General features: G+C 45.2%; 1 protein-coding gene across 1 annotated transcript in view; it reads left to right on the forward strand.

The window, feature by feature from the left end:
• The first annotated feature begins 15,911 nt into the window (after nt 1–15,911).
• Nucleotides 15,912–19,816, forward strand: part of LOC147718189 (vomeronasal type-2 receptor 26-like) — an 84,384-nt gene continuing 80,479 nt past the window's right edge. Inside the window, exons 1-2 of the mRNA XM_086966634.1 lie at nt 15,912–15,941; nt 16,895–17,122. Coding sequence (XP_086822760.1) covers nt 15,912–15,941; nt 16,895–17,122 — 258 coding nt within the window. The remainder of the gene's footprint in view (nt 15,942–16,894; nt 17,123–19,816) is intronic.

Consider the following 19,816-nt stretch of genomic DNA (forward strand, 5'->3'; position numbering starts at 1 on the left):
CGGGAATTGAACCCTGGTCCCGGGACAGACCTCTGCAGCAGGGTCTGACGCACAAACCATTGAGCCACACTTCTCCACTGAACCAGGGACCTCGAGAAAGACAGCCCAACACACCCCCAGCTGTGCCATTGCGGCCAGCACAGGAAGGAGGACACATAAGGACATGAAAAAGCACCACAGCAGAATCCCAGACTCAGAATGCAAGAAGCAAGGATCCACTCAACTGCGCACAAATGGAAAGCACCGGCCAAACAAGGCGCGGAGCGAAGGGGAAAGAAGACATGTGCCAAAGAACGAGGCATTCGGCACAGAGAACAACATAGGGACACGGCACCCTAGGGAACCGAACTCCAGTCTGCACATCCCCAAGCAAAGGAAGCAAAGGACCCGCAAAGCGGGACTCACCCGCAGTGGGGGCCCCAGCACGAACAAGGCCCCCACACACCCAGCCGGCTCCAGAATCCATCAAGCGCCTCGGCACCCACAACAGGAGCAGCGCGTCTCACACCCGGCCCTGCTCGGGGAGACGTGCACATGCGACCCGGAAGAACATCGGGAGATGGCGCACCAGCCGCAAAGGGCCGGCAATCCGGAAAACCAGCCAGGAAGAAGCCATGCAACCCAGCAAGCCAGGCAGGCCGGGAGGCAGACACACCAGGAAACAGCACCCCAGCCCGCAAAGCCAGGCAGCCGGGCAAGTGGAGCAGAGAAGGACCAGCACGTTACCCCAGCCCGGCAGGAGCAAGTGCAGGTGAGTAACATCACAGCATACCAGCAAACAATCTGTCGTAAGACAGAAAAAAGAACAGGCTGCATGCTGGGTTGGTACTGCTTAAGTACTCCCAGTGGGTGGGAGCAGGTGGGGTATCCCAGCATGCTCCTTCTCTTTTTTCTGTCGTGGAGATGGTTATCTCCATATATTAAGGAATGGGACGGGGTCAGGAGGGACCAGGGGGTAATGGGTGCTGGACATAAATAAAGTATTTACTTCAGAATATTGAGGACAAATACCACACAATGGCCTGAAAATAAACCGAGGTACACAATTTAAATAAATACATTACTACCCCATACATAGAGAATACATTTCACATTAGAAGATTAACAGAGTACACCCAGCAGCCCAAACGTAATGTCCTATACACAAGGACAAAGATGCAGCATTTTTTAATATCATATATGATTGCTCTAAACTAACGTACTAATAAGAGGACATAATAGTGTTCATCACACCATATGTTATGCATTCCAGAAAACGTAATATTGGGATTATACTCCCATCGTAAGGGGTAAAAAAGTGACTAGTATATTCATAGTCTTTGCTTTCATATTGGGCAAGCATCAAATAACAATGACTTTTGACTTAACTTTTACCACGCACAAGGGGACTACAGAGCCCACACTGCCACGCTGAACTTCACGCCAGGAGGCGCCGGCATTCTCCTGCACCTGGAGGTGCTTAAAGGCCGGCACGGCTCCTGATCCGCGGGAACCGCTTTCTCCCACATAAAGGGGACTACAGATCCCACACTGCCATACTGACCTTTGAACCAGGAGGTGCCGCCATTCTACCGTGCCTGGAGGCATAGAAAGGCCGGCGTGGCTCCGGCTCCACCGGAACCACTTCTACCCCGCACAAGGGGACTACATAACCCACACTGTCACTGCCACGCTGACCTTTGCGCCAGGAGGCACTGCTATTCTCCCACGCCCGGAGGATCTTAAAGGCTGGCGCGGCTCACGCTCCACGGGAGCCGCTTCTACCACAAACAAGTGTACTAAAGATCCCACACTGCCACGCTGACCTTTGAACCAGGAAGCGCCGCCATGCTCCCGTGCCCGAAGGCGCCGAAAGGCCGGCGTGGTCTCGCTCCACGGGAACCGCTTCTACCCCGCACAAGGGGACTACATAACCCACAATGCCACTGCCACGCTGAACTTCACGCCAGGAGGCGCCGCCATTCTCCTGCGCACGGAGGTGCTTAATGGCCGGCACGGCTCCTGCTCCGCGGGAACCGCTTTCTACCACATAAAGGGGACTACAGATCCCACACTGCCACGCTGACCTTTGAACCAGGAGTTGCCGCCATTCTCCCGTGCCTGGAGGCGCCGAAAGGCCGGCGTGGATCCCGCTCCACCGGAACCGCTTCTACCCCGCACAAGGGGACTACATACCCCACACTGTCACTGCCAAGCTGACCTTCGCGCCAGGAGGCGCCGCCATTCCCCCGCGCCCAGACGCGCTCTAAGGCCAGCGTGGCTCACGCTCCGCAGAAGACGTGCGGGCGTGTGCCGGGCGAAACCCGGGCCAAGGGTGGGCACGTTTGAGCCCGTCAGAGACAGGAAGAGGCGGGGCTGGGCCTTGTGGGGACTTTGGATGCTTTTTTAACAATAGCCAAATCGGTTTTGACTCATGAAATTCAAATCACCGAAAAAAGACTCTCAATGGATACTTTTACGGCCAAAAAACGGTCTTCAATGGGAAGAATAGTCTTGGTTCAGTCCCCCCTGATTCCCCGCTAGTAGTATCAGAGACGACCACATTTGTGCAGGACGATCCCATTGTGGTTACAGTAGACTACGCAGGGGTTACTGTGCCCAACCCGTCACATATTTTAGTCAAAGACTCACTGCTTAGCACTACTGGACACAATGCAGTTTCTTCTGGTGTAGGTTGTGGGGGGTCATAACTCGATCTGAAAGGGTCGCCAGGGAAAAAACAATCAATTTGTCAAAGTCCTTAACTGGGGGTAATGGAGAGCCCAAGGGGAGGAGCCACACACAAGCAAAAAAACAAATTCAAATTAAAACTTCAGTAGCCAGGCCCACTGAAATATCCACTCCAAATTGAACAAGGGTTTAGCCATGAATCAGACTCATCACAGTGGTGATAATGACAATCAAACCGGCGTGGAGTTTGGGGATGACCCCGACCAATGGGAGCAACTGGAGACTTTGATATCTGCTCTTTTGGGACCTATAGTATGTAGACTCAGCTCAATTGAAGACATATTACTTTCATTGGCCAATCTAGGGAGTATTGCATTACATTAAGGGGTATGCAGGTGTGCATGAGTTGGTCGGGGGGGAACCTGTGTTACTAGCCCCTCTACCTGTGATTTGGAATAAAGGGAGGAATGTTGGGGATACTGAATATGCTAACGGGAGAAATGTTGTATGCACTAGAGTCCCACAGGAACAGGCAGAAGAAATGAGACCTAATGTTACCACTATTGATAGGGGGGCGAGTGTACCAATGATGGGGCACATAAGTAACCCCTCATCAGTTCTAATAGATAATGCAAGGCAAGTAAGGGGGGTAAGGGGAGACAATGTGCGGTCACTACCTACAGAGATGTCCGCTTTAAGCGGACAGAGTACACCAGTTCTTCCAGTCCTAGACCTACCGCCAGAATATTGCCCATATACAATTCTTTTAATAGGTGTCCCAACACACAAAGCCAAAAAGAAGAACCAACGTCACAACTGATTAATAAAGTGGTTCATTGGTTGTGTACGAATGCGGGGTTCAACATTAGAGACTAGTACAGACATATCTTGATGGCAAGGAGGGTGTCCTGGATCGGTAGAGCCAGGAAAGACTTCCCAGGGGGCTGTGTGGTAGTGACACTTAGGCATCCTGATCTGGTGCGCCGGACACTTTTTCAGAGTACTAGGCCTAATCGAACTGAAATGGATTCATGTGTCAAGCTGCTTCCGTTGGCCTTTTTTGTAGAGCCAAGAGAGGCGTGGCGACAAGAGGGCGCATTGGGGTGGGGCCACGCACTCTTGCTAAATAATGTTTTTGCACCACTTTGAGGCCTCATTTACCTAAATGATATTGATTGACTAGGTCCATTGAGAGAACGTGATAGAATCACTGGTAGTCCCGTAATTAACACAGATCGAGGTAGGAGGGGGAAGTGACTACCGCATGGATAGAGGAAAGCATACAGATATTGGCCTCAACAGAAATGTTCCTATGTCAAATAGCACCCAAGCAATTGATAGTGTAATAAGGTCAAATGGGAAATACATTAAAATCCTCTCATGGAACATAGCAGGGCTCTCTAATACATTTGAGGATGTCAAATGGCTGACTTTTATATGGGATTTCCAGGTTATTTGCCTGCAAGAAACATGGGAACCCGTAAATACTAATTTCCATCTAGAGGGATATAAAACATTCTTTTGCCCGGCGCGAAAGGCCACATCAGGGAGATTCAAGGGAGGGTTGGTTATTTATGCTGACCTTACAATACAGGGTAGATGGATAGATTTGGCCTGGGACTCTGAGGTTGAGCAGGGGCTCTTTTTTCTGACTAAAGGTTACAGGCTTTTTTAAAAAAATGTTATAACTCAATGTCACATGGTCAGGGTCTCGCAAGCGTGCATGAGCTGGATGCTAGACTAATGCAGGCACAGGAGCAAGGGCACAAAGGGCTTCATTTAGTGTTGGTAGGTGATTTCAATTATCATTTGTGCCCACATTTAAAAGCATCCTGTGGTGATTGGCCATCTTGCACGCATAGGGATGGCCCTCACTTGGAACACACAGGAGGGCAGGAAGCGAGGTGGCTTATTAGAGACGCATGGGCTAACGCACACTATGGACATGATTGAGGTCTAACAGGATAAATGGGTTCACCAAACATTTAAAGGCAGAGGGTGTGCTTCTTTTATTGATTATATGTTTGCTTTGATTTCACTAAGAAACTGTGTGTCCAGGGTTAGCATTACTTACAGTGCGTTTAGTGATCATAACCCCTCGCCTTATCCTTGGCGGATGTCTGCGACTAACGAGTCATCTGGAATGGAAGGGGGGTGGCCACGTCTACAGATCAGGGCAGGAGGCTTCAGTGGCCCCCACAGAATCCCACCTCATCTTTTCATAAATAATGTGGATCTCGGGGCCCCAATCCTGACTAGGCTGATTAACTCAGCAGGGGACACCGTAATGCCAGCATCCTGGCCTACAGCCACGATCGTCCCCATTTTTAAAATGGGCAACAAGGACGACCCACAATATTACCGCCCGATTTCCCTTATCAATGTGTCTGCGAAGGTACTAGGGTGGGTGGTTTTAAGTAGGCTAATGGACTGGGCTGATGAGCATAAAATCATAACTGATGTACAATTTGGCTTTAGGCCAGGAAAATCTACTACTGACCAATGCCTCAATCTGTACCTCATTGAAGTCAATTACAGAGTGGTAAGTCCAGGGACGATGTATTTAGCATTTATGGACTTAACCACCGCTTTTAACAGAGTCAATAGAGGGAAACTGTGGCCATTAATGGATGGGGTCGGCGTGGACCCTGGGCTTATTAACATTTTTAAAACTTTGCACTTGAACACCACTGCCACGGTTAGATACTGCCAGGATGGAAGAAAAACAGAACCCTTTACGTGCTCCAGTGGTGTTAGACAGGGTTGCGTACTAGCTCTTGTTCTGTTTACGTTATACATAAACGGTCTTGATTGCGCAGTAAGCACTCTTCATGCTGATACTCCAAGGATAGATACCAATGGAATTCCAGTTCTGCTTTTTTGCAGACATCGCAGTACTCCTTGCGTGCATTTCCAAAGGTCTGCAGATCCTCATAGATGGGTTTGTTTCCTTTATGGAGAACTTGGACTTGTCTCCCAATTTGGCAAAATCTTATGTCATGGAAGTGGGCAGAAAGGCAGGCAAATCATACAAATATACAATCGGATCTCATTGTCTAGGCAGGGTGCAGTCCTTCTCGTATCTGGGGATTTTATTCGATGGGCGTCTACATTTTAAACACTTACTAGACGAGAAGTGCTGCACCACAGCCAAATGCAACAGTTCAATAATAAATTTTGCCCAAAGGTAAGGACGGTGTTCCCCAGAGCAGATTTTGATATTTGATATTTGATATTTGAGGGGGTATTTCTAAAGCGCAACGTTCGCTCCGAAGGGAGCATCTTGGCGCTGAAATTCCTGGTGGAGGATCAAAAACCAATCATGGAAACAGTTTGAGTTTAGATGGCTGCCTTGGTGTAGTCATCCGTAAGGTTAAAAATCCAAGTTTTCAGCAGTTTTCTGAAAGGTTTTTCGTGAGTTTGTTGTCTCAGATTCTTGGGCATGAGGTTCCAGGCTTTAGTGGCCAGGAAGCTTAAGGTTTTACCGCCCTTTTCTTCAGGTTGTACCTAGCGGGGAGGATGAGGTTGTCCTGGGAAGAGTGAAGGGAGCGACTCGGGTTGTAGTGGGGGAAGCGTCTGGTGAGGTATTTGGGGCCGGATAAGTTAAAAGCCCGAAAAGCAACAATCAACATTTAAAAAAAATATTATTTTATGCAGAGGGGGCAAATGCAGGGATCTCAGAGCTGCGGAAATAGATGATCTTCTGGGCAGTTTTAAAACCAGTCGGGCAGCAGTGTGAAGAACACTTTGAAGTTTGGTCAGTGTAGTCTTTTTTGCTCCCGCAAGGAGACCGTTACAGTAGTCCAAGAGTGAGATTATAAGGGCTACTGTTACAGTTTTTCTGGAATCAAGTGGAAGAAAGTCGAAAAACTTTTTTAAAGATTTTATAATTCCGAAGCATCGGCCCGCTACAGTCCTGACGTGCTGGACAAATGATAAGTCTGAGTCGAATAGGACACCAAGATTCCTTGCTGTTGTTACGGTTTGGGGGGGGGGGGCGGCTGAGTCTTCCGGCCACCAGAGGGCTGGGCAGAAGATGGTGTTTCTTCCAATGGGGAGGATCTCCGTTTTGCTGGAGTTGCATTTGAGATGATTGGTATCCATCCATTGGAAGACCGCAGTCAAACAGTTTTTGAGGTTGAGTTCTGCCTTACTTGAGTTATCCTCTAGTGGTACGATGAGCTGCTTGTCATCGGCATACGAGGTTACAGGTATGCCGAATGACTCAATCAGGGATAAGAGTGGGATGAGGTAGATATTGAAAAGGAGGGGACTCAAGATGGAGCCCTGAGGTACCCCAGAGGAAACCCTCTTTTCTTTGGAGTGGAAAGGGCCAAGAGCGACAGTTTGGAACCTGTCGGTAAGAAATTATTCTATCTAGGTGATCCATTTTGAAACTGTACAGCTCCATGTGCAGTGCCAAAGTGCTGTATGGCAGTGAGGTTTGGGGATTTACAAATAGAGGAGAACAAGTATCTCAGGCGCCTGTTAAAAGTTCCTCAGAGTACGTCAGCCCACATTGTACATGAAGAACTGGTGCGTTATATTATGGATAGGTGGGCTGTCAACCCCCTAGTTTGCTGGATAAAGATCTGGTCAAATGAGGAGGCTGCACTAAGTAGCCAGGTTTTAGAAGAATGTCTCTCCCTGGACCATGGCCTCAAAATTCCCTGGCTAAAATATGTGAAGGAGTACCTCTTGAAAGTTGGTTGTGCAGATTTATTTACTAACCCACAGAAATAAGTCAAGGACTGGTTCTTTAAGTATGTAATGCTGCACCGGGAAGACAGAGAGTTACTTTAACCGTCCGTGAGAGAACATTTAGTTGTTAGATTCACCTAGGGCATTAAACCATACCTGTCTTGTATGAGTAGTGCCCATGGCAGAATTTTTTTAATGACTCGGTTCAGGCTAAACCTTTTGCTCCACATTCTAGCAGACCCGGCAGGGTTCTCACTACTTCCAGAGATGAAGGGGCCCTGTGGCTGCGACCACAGCTCTCCACAGGACACCCTTCACTTTATTTTATTCTGCCCATTTTATTCTGATCCAAGAAGAGCTTTTCTGAGGGGTATTTAAAAAAAAAGCTGGATTTAAACAAGCACGGTGGCACTTTTATTTTTAAAATTGGCCACAGATGCCTTTACAATCTTCTGTATCACAAACTTTTTAAGGACTGCTTTCAGATTAAGGGCCACAAGGGGTTGCATGAACTAGACCTGCAGATGGGGTTGCTTCATGAGAGACACGTTATATGCAATATTTATTTTTAGTTAGATATATTTAATATGTACCATGTAGATTATAAATTGGTGTATTGTTCCTCTTAAAAAAAATTAAGTGTGTAATGTAACCTATGGATAAAGTATTACTTTTATGGTAATTTTCATATGCCGAATAAAGAAATTGAATTGAATTGACTCAATTGTTAAAGATTGCAGGAATCGCTGTTAGCATGATCTGAAAGCCATTTTGCACTTGCCAGCCATCTTAGTTAGCCATGTGCTCGCCATGTGCTTTCTCCTTCTTCCAAAGCCTTCTACATGCTCAGAAAGGCCTCGCTGTCAGAATGCATCTGCTTTTATGTTATAACTGTCAGGCTATTCTTGCTGATGTAAGGAGAAATGTCTCCTCTCCCACTTTGTTGACCAAGCAAATTCTGTAGACCCATTTTAATAAAAAAAACATGCTTGTATGTGCCCGGACCTCCCCTTGGTTTTATGCTGACTATGTAACCTACCTATATATAGGGCCCCTGTTCTCTGTACTCCTTAGAATGCCTCCTACAGTGGCCTGAGGGTACTGCGTGATGCAATCTCCCTCATGTGAGGTAATAAATGCATTGTTTTTATATCACAGCTTCTGTGCAAATTTCTTCTTTGTTGGTTTAAAGGACCAGGTGTATCAGTAAACCCCAAAGAAGGTTTTTATTTCTTCAAATGACGCCCAAACGTGGACCTCATCGGCGAAGCGGCTATTCAAGGGAGTGGTCTTGAAGGGAGACAGGAATCTACTGAGGAGGACAGGACAGGAATCTACTAAGGAGTACCAATGTGAATCTTGAATGGGATCAGCCGGCTCCACTAGAGGGGATACCTAAATAGGTTTAGGTATAAAAAGGTATTTCTTCCTTGGTGACTAAATACCCCATGGAACTAAATATGTACGTAAAAAGGATCCCGGTCTATGCATCTAGTAATATTTATAAGTGGTGGTATGCAGAGCGCTTTTTGAGTGTTCTGCCAGCCAAACTGGCAAATTTGGTGTATTTTGGCTTCTTGGACATGGAACCATCTTTTGGGCTGTGTTTGTGCAGTCTTTTGGACTAGTTTTGAGAGCTTTTCTTTTAAAGAGAAAAAGGAAGAAATGCGCATACGCGGGTTGCCGCGCATGCACATTGGTTATCAAGACATCGCCGTGTACGAGCAGAGGGAGCCCCGGGACGCCACGGACAAGATCAGTGCCATTTCTTATATTTTATTTGCCCATTTAGTAAATTTAGGTATGTTCAGGAGGGGGGCATGCTGGGCGTAGTGGGGCTACGGGAAGTACGTAGGTGTGCGTAGTTTCTCGCCCACTTTGCGTAGCTTCGAGTAGCCCCACTACGCATACTACGCCCAGGGTTAATTACAATCAATGGGGAACAATTGAAAGAACGATCAAGCAGAATGTAGTCTAATGTTTTCATCTCTTTAAACAAGGGAAGAAATTAGACAGTTACAAGATGCAGGTAGTGATGAAGTAAGAGAAAGTTGGATCAAAGCAGGTTGTACACGCAGGGCAGATGATGAAGTGTGGGTTTACACTGATGGAAGGTCAATATTACAAGATAGTCTATTGTCCCAGATGCAACAAGTCATTGTTCTACACATGTGGGTAAAGAAGCTATGATTAGAATAGTTAAACAAACTTGGTTTAAACCCAACTTTAGAGACAATGTAAAGGTGTCTAACTTGTCAGCAACAAAATGCTGAGAGGAAAACGGTTGTCAGTTTGGGCCGAATTGGAAAAGCAGCAGGTCCATTTGTACGCATACAAGTAGATGTTATTGATATGTCTCCTTTCCATGGACTAAGGCATGTTCTAGTGATTGTGTGTCTGTCTTCTCATTAGATTGAAGCTTATCCTAAAAGACGAAATGACAGCTTAACAGTTGCTAAAGTGCTTCTTAGAGAAATAAGACTAGATTTGGATTTTCAGCCTCGTTAGGATGGATAGAGGAACACATTTTAATAATGAAATGAGATGATTTGTGCAGCATTAGAAATTGAACAAAAACGACATCGTGATTATTGACCTGAAGCATCAGGTGTGGTGGAGCAAAGTAAATGGTACAATGAAGTTTAGACTTGCTGAGGTTTGGGCATCCACAACACTACAAAGGTCTGATGCATTAACATTGGTTTAGATGAGTTTGAGAAGCATCCCTGACAGATGAACTGACCTGTCACCTAGTGATGGGAAGGGCTATGAGACATCCAACAGACCCAGCAAATCAACTGATGAATATAACTGATGATTTAGAGCTCGATTATTGCAAAGGATCGGCTGATGTAGTGTGTTCTGTGTCTCATCTGGTTGAAGAAGTTGCAACTACAGTACAACAAGAACAAGCACACAATTAGAGCCCTGGAGAGTGGGTGCTCATCACGAAACACATGAGAAAATCATGTTGGGAACCTCGTTGCCATGGGCTACAAGTGATTCTTGTAACAACAACAACAGTTAAATGTGGTGGCTTGCCCAATTGGATTCATGCAAGTCATACAAGTCTAGTTTCATGTCCACTTGAAAGCACAGAGTCCCAGTTGAAGGTAAACAAGGTGAAAGAAAGAAACCTGAATAGACTGAGAATCAAGTAAAGGAGGCACAAGCTACCGGGTCTCGTAACACTGTCATTGCTGATGTTGAGAAATAATCCATCCCTGAAAGAATCCAAAAAAAATAAAAAAGTGAATCACCTAGGCGAAGTCATGAATGGAATGAAATAGAGAGTGATTCCGTGAAAAGAACAAGAAATGGTGACAAATGGCCTAAAGGTGTAAAGAAAGTGAAATACACCGTAAATGAGACGGTTCCAACAACAATATTTGACATTTCTAAGAAATCCTAACAAAGTGATACTGAAGGGGAAGAAAACATACTAGGCAGAACAAAAAGATGTACAGGGTGTAAGGCTGAAACAGATAAAAACAACCTCATTTTGAAACAAATCAGATTGTAGTGAGTTTTTTTAGATTGCGTGTTGTTTTTAGTCGCCATCAAGAGGGGGATTGATGAAGCATGATGTTTGCGAAATAATCCTGCTCACATTCGAGTTATTAAAGGAATAAAATGACTAATGGTGTGAAAAACTATTAAAATGGATGACTTTTCACAAGTTTACGTTAAAAAGTGCAAGACAAAGCACAACATGTTTAGTAATATAGCATTAGACATGCAGAAAAACATGAATGAGAGAGACTTGAAATAAAATCTACCATTATAAAAGTTTTCACATAGTATTATGAAATATTAATAACAAGATCGCTTATGGAAAATTTTACAGGAAATGCGTATTTACTTTCTTAATAACATGAGAGCAACATAACTATGATTAATAAGTCAAAATTAGATTATACTTAGGAGTTTAATCTGAATAATTGAATTTTTTGCCATAATGAATTCCTTATGTATTTTCTTTAAATTTTCTTTATAATGAATTGTTTTTTATTCCTTAGGAAAACTGTTGGTTTGCAGCTTATGGGCTTCATATGAAGGCCTCAAAGACTTTGGTTGAGTGATTTTCTTTCTTATAATGTAGGCTGCAATAGAAATGTATTTTGTCCTTCATTGGTTCTGAATTGCTGTTGCGTTTGTTTATTTGTGCACAAAGTAATCTTTAGGAATGACCTCTCTGTGCCTAATATTAACCCTTCTATGAATTATGTGGTTGACAAATGTTGGAAGTTGATGTGGAGTGCACATGAGGACATGAGTAAAGTTGCAAGATTCTTTTCCTGCTCCCATGGAAGATTGACTTTTTTTGTATTAACAATCGACTGTTTAACCCCTTCAGTGCGCTGGACGGCTAGGGGCTGTCCAACACACCAGTGCTCAAGTGCATCCGATTGCCCGCTGACATTCAATCACATGGCATAGAGAATCCCTCTGGTGCGGGCACCAGAGGGATTCCCTTCCCCCCCAACAGCCTCAGGAGCTGGGGGATAGCTTACCCAGCTCCTGAGGCTGTTTCTTTGGTTTCGATGAAGTGATGATCAGCGCGCACGCACTTCGTGCTGAAGTCATTTCAGTGAAACCAAAACTGAAATGAGCCAATCTCAGCTCCCTGAGCACTGAGAAAGTCATGAGAGGTATTGGTGGTCAGGGGAGAATCTCCGCATTCCAATGATGCCCCTCCCGATGGATCCCTGCTTGACGATCATAGGCACTTGGCCCCTCCACACAAGTACGGTATCATTTTTATCGTGAGACTGAGGGAAATGCTGGGTCAAAGGACATTTGTACTGTGCGGTGATCCCACAACATTCCTATACAGATTCTAATGGAAAATATGACTTTTTAGCTACATTTGCAGTTTGCAGCTAATTTTTGGGAAGAAAATGTTGTGGGATCAATGCAAGCAACTGGACTCCCATGGGTGTCTAGTTTTCAGAAATGTCTGGGTTTTTTAGGTTCCCACATATGTCTGTAAACCAGGACCAAAAACACAGGTGCCCACCTATATATCACAGAAAGACCTGGGGCCATGTTATCAAGAAAGGGCGATACATTATCACCACTTTTATCGGCAGGAAACCTCCACTAAAGCGGCGATAATAGACTTGATAATATTCCCAATGAAATTTCCATAGAAGCCCAGGTTCTGGTGTTAACCTGGGCTTCTATGGGAATTCTCAAGGGCATATTATCAAGCCCATTATTGCAGCTTTAGCGGCAGTTTCCTACCGATCAAAGCTGTGATACTGTATCGCCCTTTCTTGATAATATGGCCCCAGGTTTTTAAAGGGGGTCACCTAGGTTTTTGTCCCTGGGCTCAGCGGCCATCAAGGGAAACCTACCAAACACACACATTTCTGGAAACTAGACACACGTGGAAGTCCATTGAGATATGGCTTGTGTGGACCTCCCAACATTGTCCTACCTAGAATCCCCTACAAACCTCAAATTTAGTTGAAAAAATCACTTTTTTTCTCAAATTTCTTTGTAATGTAATGTAATGTAAGGATTTATTTATACCGCGCAACTATCGCTCCAAGGAGCATCTTGGCGCCCACTTGTGTAGCTGATCAGATAGAAATCTTACACTAGGGATCTGGCAGTAGTGTCCGGAAGGGTAAAGATCCAGGTTTTTAGTTGTTTCCTGAATTCAGTTTCTCTGTCCAGCGCTCTTATGTGGGGTGGGAGGGTGTTCCATGCTTTTGCACCTAATACCGCGATGGACTTGCCTCCACGAGTCTTAAGCCTGAATGGTTGAACTGCCAGAAGATTGGCGTTGGTCGAGCGGAGAATTCGGGTTGGATGATATCTGGTGAATTTTTTCCGCAGATACAGTGGTCCACGTTTGTGAAATGCTCTGAAGGTGATGAGCAATATTTTAAATAAAATTCTTTTAATGATAGGTAGCCAATGTAGAGTTTTAAGGGCTTCTGTCGCTGATGATCTTCTGGGCCACTTTAATATGAGTTTGGCCGCCGAATTCTGCACCATTTGGAGCCTGTGGGTGACCTCCTTATTGGTGCCTGCATATAATCCATTACAGTAATCAAGATGAGATGTAACCAGTGCGACCACCACTGTTTTCCTGGCCTCCAAAGGAAGGAGATCGAAGAACTTTCTCAGACTCTTTATAACACCAAAGCACGTACCTGCCACTTTCAGTGCCTGCTGTTTAAAGGACAGATTTCTATCAAAGGTCACTCCCAGGTTGCGGGCCGTGATGGCAGTATTGGGTGGAATTTCTGCTTTCTCAGGCCACCACAGTCTGGGTATGAATTCATTGTTTGGGCCCATCGGTATTATCTCCGTCTTCCCGGTGTTACATTTCAAATGATTAGTTCGCATCCAGTCAAAGGTCGCCGTAAGGCAGCCTTTGAGTTTCTCTTCCCAGTCCTGGTTGTCTTTGTCCATGGTCAGGATCAGTTGCGTGTCGTCGGCATAGGCTATAGCTTCTATGCCAAACGAAGCAATCAAGCTAATTAGGGGTGCGGTGTAGACATTAAACAATGTCGGGCTAAGACTAGAGCCCTGAGGTACTCCTGTCGTGAGTCTTCTCTCCCCAGATTGAAATTCTCCTAGCGTCACTACTTGTCTCCTTCCACTCAGGAAGTTCTTGAGCCATTCAAGTACCACGCCCGTGATGCCAAAGGATTTCAAGTGGTCTATCAGAATGATATGTGAGACCGTATCGAAGGCCGCCGATAGGTCTAATAGAATCAGGACGGCCTTCTTCCCTTGGTCTAGGGCTGTACGGATGGTATCTGCAGTATGCAAGAGAGCAGACTCCGTTGAGTGCTGTGCTCTAAAACCTGCCTGGTTAGGATGCCATGCTTCACTCTCTTCTAAGAACCTGGTCAGTTGTTGATTGACCATAGATTCTGTGATTTTGCATAGAGCAGGAAGTAAAGAAATGGGACGCAAATTAGATAATGTGGTGGGGTCAGGGAGCTGTTTCTTTTGAAGGGGTCTCACTGCTGCTATTTTCCACTCTGAGGGGACATTGGCTGTGGCCAGGGAACTGTTTACAATGTCGTTAATGACAGGGTTGGCAACCTCCACAATAAGGTGCAGAAGTTTAATAGGGCAGGGGTCAAATGGAGAACCAGATTTGGTGCGGAGAATAGTCTGTCGAGATTCCTCTAAGCTGACAGGTTGGAAGCTCGTCAATTGTTTTTCTACCAGTCTCTCCTTTCCATTAGCTTCATCACTGGTCAGGCTAGGGATTACGAAATCCCTAGTCAGGCCCTGTACTTTAGCTTCAAAGTACTCGGCGATGGCCTCGCACAGAGTTTCTGAAGGCGGGATTTCTTGTGTTAGGAAGTCAGGTTTATTAAAACCCCTAACGATGTTGAAGATGGCTTTCTGTTTGTTATTTGCAGCCTCAACTGCCTTGCAGTAATAGGTTTTTTTTGCCAACTTAATATGTTCATGGTATTTTTTCTTGGTAGCGTTATATTTGGTGCGTTCTAACATGCAGTAGTTCTTACGCCATCTGCGCTCTGCTCTGCGTAGTTCTCCTTGTCTTGTTTTAAGATCTTGGTTAAACCATGGGGCTGACTGCTTCTTTTTTTTGCCTTTGGTCTTCCTCATGTTTCCCTGCCCCCCCATTCTTTTTAGTACATTCATCCATTCCTTGAACGTATTAGGGTCTGTATTCAGGGATCCTATCTTATTAGGTCTACATTCCATTGCCAATCTGGCAAGGTCTGGGTGGGCTATTAGTTCCTTCCATTCTTCATGGGTGGACTGAAATTGCTGATCGCGATTTTTACATTTCTTGTTATGTTCAAGCGTGAGAGTGAACGGTATGAGCGCATGATCTGTCCATACCTGAGGTTTTGGATGTTCACATCTTAAAGTGCTTATGTTAGTCGCGATATAGTCGAGCATGTGTCCTGCATCGTGAGTGGACTGGTTACCATTGATCACTAAGCCAAGGACTTCCATGGTCTCCCTAAATGATACAGCCGCATTGTCTGATCTATTTTCTAAGTGAATATTTACATCCCCCATGACCGTGAAGTTAGAGTACTTTAGTACCAAAGGGCTGAGTGTTCCTCCTATTGTTTCCAAGAAACCTTTACAAGGTCCTGGTGGTCTATAAATTACTGCACCAGCAAAAGTGAAGGTGTCATTAATTTTTATGCAAAAGCCCATTCCTTCAGCTTCTTTAAGATCCTGTAGCTCTAACACTGAGCATGAAAGAGTGTCCCTGTAGATGACAGCCACTCCCCCTCCCCGTTTATCTTCTTCTCTGTCTTTCCTAAGAATGGTATAACCCGGAGGCAGAGCTTGTACCACATCTGGGGTGCAGCCTAGTTTCAGCCATGTCTCAGTAATGCATAGTAGGTCCAAATTTTCATCAAGTATTAAATCATATATATCCTGAGCATGTCTAGACATTGATCTAGCATTTATTAGGCCTCCAGATAGGAGTTTCACTCTAGGAGTCATTTCAGTAGTTTGTATCCAGGTGAAAGTGTTACCACAGTGCTGACAAATAGCAGGGCCGGACCACACAGATGGATCCAGTTTATGTCTATCACATACAGGTGCGTATTGTAGGGAAAGTAACTCCTGCCTTGTGTAAATCTTACGTGTGGCTATTGGATCAGCATACCTCGCCGTTGGCCCATCCGAGGCGCGGACGGGCGCAGACGGGCCGGACTCTGGCTCGACTCCGGCTCTCCTACGGCGCTCCCGCTGCGCGTTACCGCTGCGCGTGATCATGGCAGCTTTTTATGCACCCCTCGTGCGCCGGCCTGAGCACTAGAGCGCTCGGCAAATGGCGGCGCCACAAGTGTCTACCTCCCACCCAAGGGAAAGTTATGGGTTCACCAGGCTGATTCAAATTTCCTACCACCCAGCGTTCCCACAAGTCTCCTTATAAAAATGATACCTCACACATGTGGGTGGCCCAAGTACCCGCAAAAAGCAAGGGCCCAAAACGTATTGAGGAGACATCAAAATTACCTGTCACACATGACCTGGTTTTGCAAGAAGGGGGTCACCTGGATTTTTGGCCATCTGCTTGGCGTCCATTTATGGAAACCTACCAAACCTACACATTTCTGAAAACTAGACACCTGGGGGAGTTCAGCAAGGTATGGCTTGTGTGGATCCCCCCCAAATTTTCCTACATTGAATCCCCTGCAAACCTCAAATTGAACTGAAAAAAACAAATTTTCCACATATTTATGTGTGCGATCACCCTGCTGGCACAAATGTTCTACCATACATTGTTCCCCTCAGTCTCCCGGGTATGCCCATCCCCTTAGGTCCACTGAGATTTAAAGGGGGAAGAGGCATGGGTTTGCCCTCTCATGCTTTTATGAGGCCCTGGTCATCCCATCCCAAGGTGTCAAGACTTCATTAGCAGATGTATCTTTTTTGCACTAGCTTCATCTAATCACGGTGCTATGTACAAGAATCATCTTGATAGAGAAGACCAAATAAAATGGTCTAATGAATATTTTCACAAGAATACTCTTGATTCTAATTTCAGATGCTGCACTATGTGAGGAGTGCTCGATTTATTGTAAGCTCTGGCGAAGAAATCTTCTTTGATGAAAATGGTGATGTGCCGGCTGTGTTCGATTTTGTAAGCATACAGATCTCCGCAGAAGGCACCATCGGACTGGCGAAGGTGGCGACCTGTGATTTCAACTCTCCTGAAGGGAAGCAGATCAGGATAGAGGACAATGCCATGATGTGGAACACAAGAGACAACCAGGTAAGAGTCTTTGGGGAATTGTTTATGGAAAGGGGTAAGAAGTACCACCTGTCACATAGACCATATTGATGTGAATTATGATAGTAAATCTTTGGAGAGCGATAAGATGCATTTATTGATTTCTTTTTTCACTTACACCTCTCAAGGAGATTTTCCTTTTATTTTAAAATGTCTTAAGCTGTGAAATTAGCAGGACATGATACAGCTTGATATGGAAGATAAAGTGAACATCATGACCCAAAAAGATGAAGAAATGTGCTCGGGAGGGATTTCAATGAGTTTTTGAACCTCATTCTGTTTCAAGGTTTTAGGGCCAACATCAATGTTGTGGTATCATATTATGACAAAAAAGTAGTGTAGATTGCGTCCATTTGAGGCACTGTATCGCCCTGGCCATGCAGTGGCTGATTGTTTCCAACCATGTCATTTTTTTATACAAGCTACTCACTCACTTGACGAGGGATTCAGGTGTGTGCTCGAATGCTGTTCATCAGAGAACATGTGCTAGTGTTAGGTAAGAACCATGTTTATAGAAGTGTTCCGAAGATGCTCAGGATTTGAATACAGTTCAAGTGTTCCAGCATCAAACTGCAGGTCTTGGAGCCAAACTCCCATCTGCTCCTTGGTGTACTTTACAACCACCACCAAAAATGAAATTGAGCTCTTTGGAAGGTTGGTGGGACCTTCTCTAAAGAAGCTGTTGCTGCTCCACTTGGACTCCCAAATATATATATTTTCCGAGAGCCCGAAACAGGTCTTGTGCTGCTTGTGTTCCAGGCAGGGAGGAGCTGGCTTGGTAGTTCAGGCCTTACTCTTCCGATAGGAGGAAGACGAAGGCCAACTTCCATATGGCGGGATCTAATACGAGGTGGTATGATAGACAACAAAAATAAGTATTGGGATGTGGTTCAGGTAATTATGAGTGGCCGAGATTAATCCAAGTATTCCACCGGTTACTTTTATGTATTCCTTATTGTGATGCCCTAAGTGTGATGAGTATGACATGGGACCCGTGCTCGCTGTGCTACTGAAACCCAGCTGCACCTAACAGAACAACCCAATTAGGCTGAAACTGGTCTTTTGTTGCTTGTCTACGGGTTCAGCGAGGATGACAAACTGTGATGCCGTTCCGAGTAACCACCAGTGATTGAAATGTATTCAAGCGCTGTGTTTAGATTTTTTACCGTGGCACTCTTGCAAGGCTACATTGTGCAACACATAGCCTTCTACCCTGTTGAAGATGTGAGAATGGACTATCTATCATAGGATATCTACTAGAAGGATCCCCTTGCACTACAAATCCCTATGTCTCAACACATTCTGATACATCCCTCAGATTGGATGTGTATTTAGATTAGTACACATGAAATGCATAACTTTTTCAGAGAAATTTACAAATTTCCACTTTTTACTAGAAGTGGGAGTAATGTTTCATTCCCCCCTTGGATTTGATGGAATTTGGCAACTCTGCAATGCTCCTGTAATGCTGGGTTCCACCCAATCATGCCAATCACCATGTGATGGAATTTGTTCCTGCGAGGCTCCAGAAATGTGAGCGCAAGTGCGATTTACTATCACCAGATAGGCAGTGGGCAGTGGCAAGCGGGTAGACTTGCTACCGCTCGAGTAGATTTTCTACTCGAGTGGCAGCAAAATCAACGTGAATGGCTGCACGCTCTCGCACACTACACGGCGCCTTTTGCTCCAACTTTGTGGTACTGACACTAAATTGCATATTTTCTACCGATTGGTGGAACTCCTATAATTTCACAGATTTATTTTTATAATATTCTGTGAGTTGCACTCACCCCTGACCTGGTCCAAGCAGGTGTTAGTTTTGCAACAAATGCTGGTATGGCTATCTTAGGGAATCAAGAGTTGCACCAAAGCCTATTGGCGTTTGCACTGGTCCATTCCTTTAACACCTACTTAACACAAAGCATCAACAAGCTGATTCAAGTGTTTTATGGCTGATGTTTTTATGTTTTATGTTTTTCAAGCACATAACACCTTTAGCACTGGAAAGTGCATACTGTTATGTTATGTTTTGTTATGTTAATGGGCATTTGTTGAGCGCACTGTCACCATGAGTTTCCTGGCGCTGATAGGACACTGAGACTGAGCAGGAGGGATTTTATTGGGGATGTGAGAAAAGCAGAGTTTTTAAAGACTTCCTAAATGATACAAGGGAGTATGAAGATTTGAGTGAGAGTGGAAAAGAATTCCATAATTTGGGAGCGAGATGAGAAAAACTGCGGCCGCCTAATTTGGTAAGTTTGAATCGGGGAGTGACTAGAAGCTGAAGGTGAGTGGACCTCAGAGTTCGGGAGGGGCGGCAGGGGATGACCAGAGACTTCAGAAAAGCAGGAGAAGGACCAGTCAAGACTTTGAAGACCAGGCAGCCGACCTTAAAGGCTATTCTTTCGCTAACTGGTAGCCAATATAATTGAAGTAGTAAAGGTTTGGCCGACTGCCATCTAAGGATTTTAAATGCCAGTCTGGCAGCCTGGTTTTGAATGATCTGTAGCCCAGACAGCAGGGATTTAGAAAGGCCGAGATACAAAGAATTAGAAAAATCCAGACGAGACATCACCAGTGCTATTAGAACTTGTAGCAGAGCTTCATGGGTCAAGAGGTGGGCGGCTTTCCGTATCCTGTGTAGTTGGAACATACAGGAAGATGTTACGGCGCTCA

The sequence above is a fragment of the Lissotriton vulgaris genome, chromosome 4_1 (assembly GCF_964263255.1).
Source record: "Lissotriton vulgaris chromosome 4_1, aLisVul1.2, whole genome shotgun sequence".
Lineage (NCBI taxonomy): Eukaryota > Metazoa > Chordata > Amphibia > Caudata > Salamandridae > Lissotriton > Lissotriton vulgaris.